Genomic DNA, 7,012 nt, shown 5'->3' with positions numbered 1-7,012 from the left:
GTAATAAATGCTGAAATGAGTGTCTAAGGACTGCTCTTAGGTACAGTACAAGGAGTCACGGCGAGAAAATGTATATAATCAAGTACACATCTAAGCTCATTGTTGCAGTACATCTGCAACCAAGAAGAAGAAAGAGGAAAGGAAGAAAGCTTGCTTTATTCCCAACTACGAATGGCGGAGTGCCAATATATGGCCATAAGGGCCATATGGAGCCTAAGGGTGCCTGAGGCACCTGCAACACTCATATACCATATCTTTTAGCAATCAACATGTATACTCTAGATCTTTGATTTCTACAGAATCTGTTCCAATGGATGGATGAACAACTCAATAATGTGGACGAAAATTCAATAAAATAAGCCCTAGAGACATAAATTCGAATGTTCAAATGCTCTACAGAACAGGTATTTACATAGGTATGGAAGCCCACTTCTACAATTGCTTATGACTTATGGGCCATTTGCAAGCAACAGCTTGTCGGTCACCGCAGAAAATTCCAATACACTGGTGTTATCCAAAATTCGACCACAAAGCTCCGGACTGCTCCTCAGTGATCATCCAAAGATTCTGCAGGCAGCCCTATTAAGAACTTGTCAGAGGGCACATAATTGTCGGCGATAACATATCCACTACCAGGCGGGCAGTGCTTAAACCTTTCAATCATAGATTCTGAATCCGTCTCTGGATTCTCAGGCCGCTTGTAGCAACCCGTGTGACGACGTGCAAAATCCTCCAGGTCTTCCCAGCGGCGGCATTTGCGATGCTGCAGAAGACCGCTAACAACTTCTGCCCGACGGTCCGTAGCCCGCGGCGTATCGTCAGCATCACACAGGATCTGCCGCCTCAGGGCGTCTAGACAGTGGCTTATATGGTGCCACGAACGGGTTTGCGGAGCTCCTCGTTTGTACTCGGAGAGGGAGATGTAAATGATTTTGAGGCAGTGCAGGTTGTGGTAGCCGTGGAGGATGTATATTCCTTTCGTCTGGTCCCAAGGGAATCTCTGTGCAGTTCGAAGGTCGTGCCGAGCTGCCCATTCGTCGGAGAGTGCGACAACTGCGGAATCGACATTGATATTGTGCCAGAGCTGGTCTTGGAGAGTGTCATTGTCCGAGCTGTATTGAGTCACAAGAACATAGGGCTCCTCGCGAGTGCGCCGGAGGTTTGCGTACCTCGACGATGGGTCGGTCCTTACGGTCAAATGGATGATACCAAAAATCAATAGTATATTGGTTATGATTGAAATTGAAAAGATTACAATAGGGACTTTGTGGGTTTTCCATGTGGAAGGGGAGGTCGTCACTTGAGACTGGGCTTTCTCATCCAGGCCTCCGGCCGCCCCATCATCAGCGAGCAGGCCATAATGCTCTTCTCTCTCATGGTATGAGACCATATTGATTAGAGTGCGATGGTGGATAGCTTCTTTTGCCAATATGAGAGTAACCCAAAAGTGACTCTACATTGTAAGCCAGGGCATCGTGTTGGTCTTTGTAGGTGGGCGGGCGGCCATCTCTCTCGCAGATTCTGGCAATTTCCAAGGCTAACCGCGCATGTCTCATCGGGTCCAGTGCTACCAGAGACAAACGGATGCAACCCATGGGGTTGCACAGCCTAACCAGTTATGATACCTGAGTACACATTAGCATCACGTACCATTCAAGCTCTCGCCCCCCCTTCCCCTTTTCTTTTTTTTACCTGCTGTGTTACTTTATATTGCGCTTTTGGATACTCATGATTGGTCAACTACAGCTCCTGCTGTTGTAATGTCTGCAGCCTTACCGGTAGTTTATGGGGGTTTGTCGAGGCCCCGATCCTATTTTATCATCGAGATAGTGTTCTGCTTCTTCTCTTTCATCAACGCCTTCATGTGAACCAAATGATACACACTGGCTCAATTTCTAAGGCATCTTCATGATGGCTAACTCTATAAAATTGCAACAAGCCAACAGTCGGACCGGCCTCATTGTTATGGCCTCTATTTTCTCCTTGATTACGACAATGGCAGTTATGTTCAGGTTCTATGCTAGGCGTATAGTTGGGGTTGGATTTGGCATAGATGACTGGCTAGCTCTAGGGGCACTCGTGAGCACGACAAGTCCTCCTCAAGTTCGAGAAAAATGAGACTATTCTGACAGCCCCCTAGGTTTTCGTGCTTGCACTGAATGGAATTTTTCTCGGTGGCACTATTCAGGGAGCGATCACTGGCCATTCTCCGGTTGTGGATGATTGGCCCGTAACGACGGAACTTGAACATCTAGCTCAGAAGTACAAGTATGCTTTTCAGACAACCGAGAAGATAGCGTTCGGGTTGATCAAGCTCTCGCTTCTATTCCTCTGGAAGCGTATTTTCAGCCGAGCTAGGCTGTTCGTAATATTCTGCTGGGTAATGATAGGTGTCATAAGTGCTTGGTGCATCGCTTTTTTCTTTTCGACTCTGTTCCAATGCGGGACACAGTGGGATTGGAATTGGGCCCCTATTGGCTTCTTCCTAACGGAATGCGCGGATACCCTTGATATGCTCACTGCTTTCACGGCAACAGACTTATTTACCGATTTTATAATCATGTTTATGCCGGTCCCCCTAATCTGGAAGCTTCGTATGCCGATGAGAAAGAAGCTTGGTGTAACAAGTATCTTCATGGTTGGTTTGTTGTCAGTTGCCCCTTAATATTAACCCTGAGCATTTAGAGTAGGTACTGACTATAGTTTAGCACAATTGGCGCGGGTATAGCACGCATGTTTTCCTATCTCGTGACGTCTTATCAGAAAGAGGTCAATCCCGACTTCATCGCAGATTTCACGCTTTTCATTCTATGGTCGGAGATTGAAGCCAATGTTGCCATGATTGTGTGTTGTATGCCAACATTAGGTCCAACACTAGGAAAAGGACGCGATCGACTCGTATCTCTCCTGCACTCAACGCTTTCCCACAAATGGACCCTGCTCTCTTCTGATCGGGCAGGCAATAAGACATCCAACAACGGGATTGAGCTATATAGTCCCGCGAAGGAGAATTCGCTATCACCAAGGGCACTTCCGGGAAACGGAGCGCCTTGGCAGGGCGAGTTTGGGTCAGTTACAGCCGCTGGTTCCATTACTAATAAGCGGCGATTCGATCACATCCCGGGTATCGTGACTCAGACGGAGATTGTTAGAACTACTGAGCCGAGGTTGCTAGAGACTTGGAAAAGTGGGCAGCAAGAAATTGTATAACAACGAAATAAGGGTGAAAAGGTGGTGTGGAGATCACGACCTGTGGCATGATGGAAAAAATGTGCACCCAACCCCCCACCCCTTATTTTCAGCTATATAAAGAAAGGACGTTGGAAGTTGGAGTAAATTTTATACGCAGAAAATATGCAGGGCAATATAATGCGATATGTAGTATTTGTTAGGTATACATTCACTTAACTCGTAGCATGCCTACATATATAGTTACTTACACCTGGTTGCATTGAAGTTGCACCAATATCGGACATCTGATTTCATAGGTGTAATAAAACCAATAGCAACATACATACATATAGTTATATGTACCCGCTTCCTTTTTTAAACGTAACATTGATGTTGCTTATTTATGCATGTAGTATGTATAATATTGTAGGGCACCATTTCATACGTAAGCACCTGGTAGGTATTGTTGCACCAACAACACAACATGCCCCTGGTCATTTTCAATAATGTCATTAATGTATTTTGACATCGCGTATGGACGCAAAGCATTTCTCGGACAAAGAGAGATAAGTTGGTACATAGGCTATCAGGTTTCGGAACAGTGGAATAGTACAGCCTGCAGCTTTCATGTGTAGCCCGAGACATCAGCGATCGGTGGTACGGTGTGGTTATACAGGAACTCAGCCATTTCTCCACTTTATGCAAGGCTCTAACTACTTAGTATGTAGTACTCCAGATGTCTTCAATGAAAGATCTGTGATCTGGTATGTATTGATGTATGTACCTAGGTAAAGAGCGATCCGAGCCGCACAACTTCGTTCCATTCAAACCGTTGATCTCCCATTTACCACCAGAATGCTTCATCCAAAATCCTTCCACCTCATTTCCCATCTCATTGAATTCAACCGCCTTTTCTGGCTTTGGTGAGATCTTGCGAGAAAACAATATTTCTGCTCCCACCCCACCATCCGCAAGCGCTATGGCACGAGGCATTCTCACGTGGACTTTAGCTCTAGGAGCACTGCTGTTTGCGTTTACCGCCATTTACTTGGGTTCTGCTTTTGACATTGGAATCCCCTTCGCAGCCGTCTCTGCGCCTGTGGTTATTGATTCCGCGCGATACATTCGGTATATCGGCAGCCGTCTCGATGGCGTAGAGCACTTTCAAAACATCTTCTACGCGGAAGATTCCACTGGAAGGAACCGCTTCGCACCGCCCGTTCCCCTGCAGCATCCACAGGGGTCCATTATTGATGCTTCGCAGCCCGGTGCTTGGTGCCCGCAGGGAACTGGTGATATACTTCCATTCACGAGCCGGGTTACTAATATCAGCGAGAACTGCTTGAGCTTGCGAATCTCTCGACCACATGGTACCAGACCAGACGCAAAGTTGCCTGTTGTAGTATGGATACATGGAGGTAAAATCTTGATTTAACCGTTCTATTCTGGCTTCAGTCACACACCACATTATGCCATATATCTATATATTTGTCTTGAATCGCTGATGGCGACTAGGTGGCCACGCCCTGGGCTCTGCCTACGATGTTCTCTACGAACCTGATGGCCTGGTAAAGCAAGCTGCGGAAGATGGGCAGCCTCTGATTTTCGTTGCGATCAACTACCGCCTGGGCTGTACGTCAACTCCTACATAACTTGTCGTCGGGAACATCATCTAACAAACTTATATCCAGTTTTCGGCTTTGCAACAAGCAAGGCCATGAGAGACGCGAAACATACTAATGCTGGTTTGCGTGACCAGCGTGCAGCATTAGAGTGTATGTTAAGCCCAGACCCAGACCTCCACGTGGCTGGCCAGGTTTACTGACGTATATGCCTAGGGGTTCGTGATAACATCGAAACCTTTGGTGGCGATTCGAAGAGAGGTAAGATCAAATCGACATCTTACCACGCCAGATTATCACTAACCACCATCTTAATAAAAGTAACGGCAATCGGCCAAAGTGTGGGGGCGAATGATATCAGCTTTCAGCTGCTAGCATTTGGAGGAACTCAGGATGCCCCTTTTCAACGTGCAGTGTAAATACTTCTCATTTCAACCTTGCCTACTCATATCGTACTGACCAGTATTTGACAGGCTGATGTCCGGCGGGCCGGGAATGAACCACAATAGCGATCCGGCACATCTAGTAGAAGAAAACACGGCTGCCATTGCCCGGCAAGTGGGATGCGTGAAAGGAGAGGATACTCAATCAATAGATACTCTAGAATGTCTACGCCAAGCGCCAGTAGATATACTGACTAATTTGTCAGTCGCTGCTTCTCGAGCTGCACACCCACCGTTTGGGGAAGCATTTTTCTATCCTACAGTTGATGGAGACTTCTTCCCCGACCGGCCATCCAAGTTACTTCGCGATGGGAAGTTCGCCAAGGGGGTGCCGGTCATCGACTCCTGGGTGACGAACGACGGAGCCTGGTACCCGCCCCCAACAGTCTCATCTGACGAGGGTGTACTGGCAAGTGTCGTAAGCTGGATCCCCGGCCTGTCTGCATCCACAAAGGCCAAGCTGCTCAGACTGTATCCGCTCGAAGATTTTGAATACATGGTGCGACCCGAGTACGACGGGCCCATCTCGCCACAATACTACCGCGCCGCGCAGATCACTCGGGATTTCTGGTTCACGTGCCCGGCGCTCGGGTTCGCATGGCACTACGCACGAAATGGCGGCGCAGACATATCACAAATACGTCTGTACGAGCACAACGTCACGCGATACACGCCCGTCTTCGAAAAGATGGGCGTCCCAATGTGGCGTGTCGCGCACCTGAGCGATATTCCCTACGTGCTAAACACCCATCGCCTAGGCGGCGGGGCGGATAATTCTGCGGCGCAACTGAAGCTAGCTAAGATCATAAGCCGAAGTATCATGAAGTTTGTGACGTCGACGAGTCTAGTCGGAGATAGTCACGGCGGTATCGAGGCATGGCCTCCGGCTTTTGAAAATGTAACTAAAGCTGAATTATTGGAGGCAGACTTTCCTAGTACGCTGACGCTGGCGTTGTTTGGGGGGCATGACCTTAGTATTCCAGTAACTATCAACAAAGATTACGGTAGCCAGACTGATGCTTTAGAAGCATCGAGGGCTATAGGGCGAGAGAAAGTGTTCGAAAGATGCGGGTTCATTAATAGTCAGAAGGTGGTAGACGAGGCGGGTTGGTAGGTTGGGAATCCGAGCATCACGGTCGTTAGATTCTAAGCTTACCATGCTTAATCCGTATAATCGGTATAATTTGCTTATCGACGATAAAATAAAAAACCGGACGAACATTCGTTTGACGTTTGGGTGTTAGGCCATAGACGTAGATAGCCACTCCCGTGGCTATCCATGGCTACTGCCATGTGGGCATCTCCATGGTTGCTGCTGCCACAGCTTGCTGAACCTTATCCATGTATATATAGCTAGCTTGAGACGCTGGGAGCTCAGCTATTTTTTTCTCTTCTATATTTCCATTAACTGATTGACCTCTTAAGTCCCATCATCGGGAGTGAAGCAAGCCTATCCATTAATACTTGATTTAGGAGATATTTATTAACTTTAGTTTAATATCACGGCCTTAAAACACATGTATGGCGGGGCCAGTGAGGCTTAATAAATAATTAGCTATGTAGCAATATTGGATAAGCGGTTCCATGTTTTAGGGACTCGCAATGTCAGGGTTAGGGTTAGGGTTAGGGTTAGGGTTAGGGTTAGGGTTAGGGTTAGGGTTAGGGTTAGGGTTAGGGTTAGGGTTAGGGTTAGGGTTAGGGTTAGGGTTAGGGTTAGGGTTAGGGTTAGGGTTAGGGTTAGGGTTAGGGTTAGGGTTAGGGTTAGGGTTAGGGTTA

At 47.4% G+C, this 7,012-nt stretch overlaps 3 protein-coding genes across 3 annotated transcripts; 2 read left to right on the top strand and 1 right to left on the bottom strand.

Moving 5' to 3' along the window:
• Positions 1–346: 346 nt before the first annotated feature.
• On the bottom strand, positions 347–2,081 carry GGS25DRAFT_467243 (uncharacterized protein). The gene is made up of 3 exons (XM_049258981.1): positions 1,777–2,081; positions 1,693–1,725; positions 347–1,625 (listed from the first exon to the last, which is right to left on the bottom strand). The coding sequence occupies exon 3, from the start codon at positions 1,388–1,390 to the stop codon at positions 548–550; it is 843 nt and encodes a 280-aa protein (XP_049120796.1). The 5' UTR covers positions 1,391–1,625; positions 1,693–1,725; positions 1,777–2,081; the 3' UTR covers positions 347–547.
• GGS25DRAFT_142 (uncharacterized protein) lies at positions 1,650–3,474 on the top strand. Its single transcript, XM_049256319.1, has 3 exons — positions 1,650–2,079; positions 2,141–2,649; positions 2,709–3,474. Exons 1-3 carry the CDS (start codon positions 1,909–1,911, stop codon positions 3,208–3,210), a joined length of 1,182 nt encoding a protein of 393 aa, XP_049120795.1. The 5' UTR covers positions 1,650–1,908; the 3' UTR covers positions 3,211–3,474.
• Positions 3,475–3,656: 182 nt separating this feature from the next.
• On the top strand, positions 3,657–6,577 carry GGS25DRAFT_467232 (alpha/beta-hydrolase). Its single transcript, XM_049258980.1, has 6 exons — positions 3,657–4,589; positions 4,687–4,803; positions 4,863–4,946; positions 5,010–5,054; positions 5,115–5,208; positions 5,267–6,577. Exons 1-6 carry the CDS (start codon positions 3,950–3,952, stop codon positions 6,348–6,350), a joined length of 2,064 nt encoding a protein of 687 aa, XP_049120794.1. The 5' UTR covers positions 3,657–3,949; the 3' UTR covers positions 6,351–6,577.
• Positions 6,578–7,012: the final 435 nt, after the last annotated feature.

The sequence above is a fragment of the Hypoxylon fragiforme genome (genome assembly GCF_022984875.1).
Source record: "Hypoxylon fragiforme strain CBS 206.31 chromosome Unknown GGS25scaffold_1, whole genome shotgun sequence".
Lineage (NCBI taxonomy): Eukaryota > Fungi > Ascomycota > Sordariomycetes > Xylariales > Hypoxylaceae > Hypoxylon > Hypoxylon fragiforme.
The sequence above is the reverse complement of the archived record's forward strand: the minus strand, read 5'-3'. Positions and strand labels throughout refer to the sequence as shown.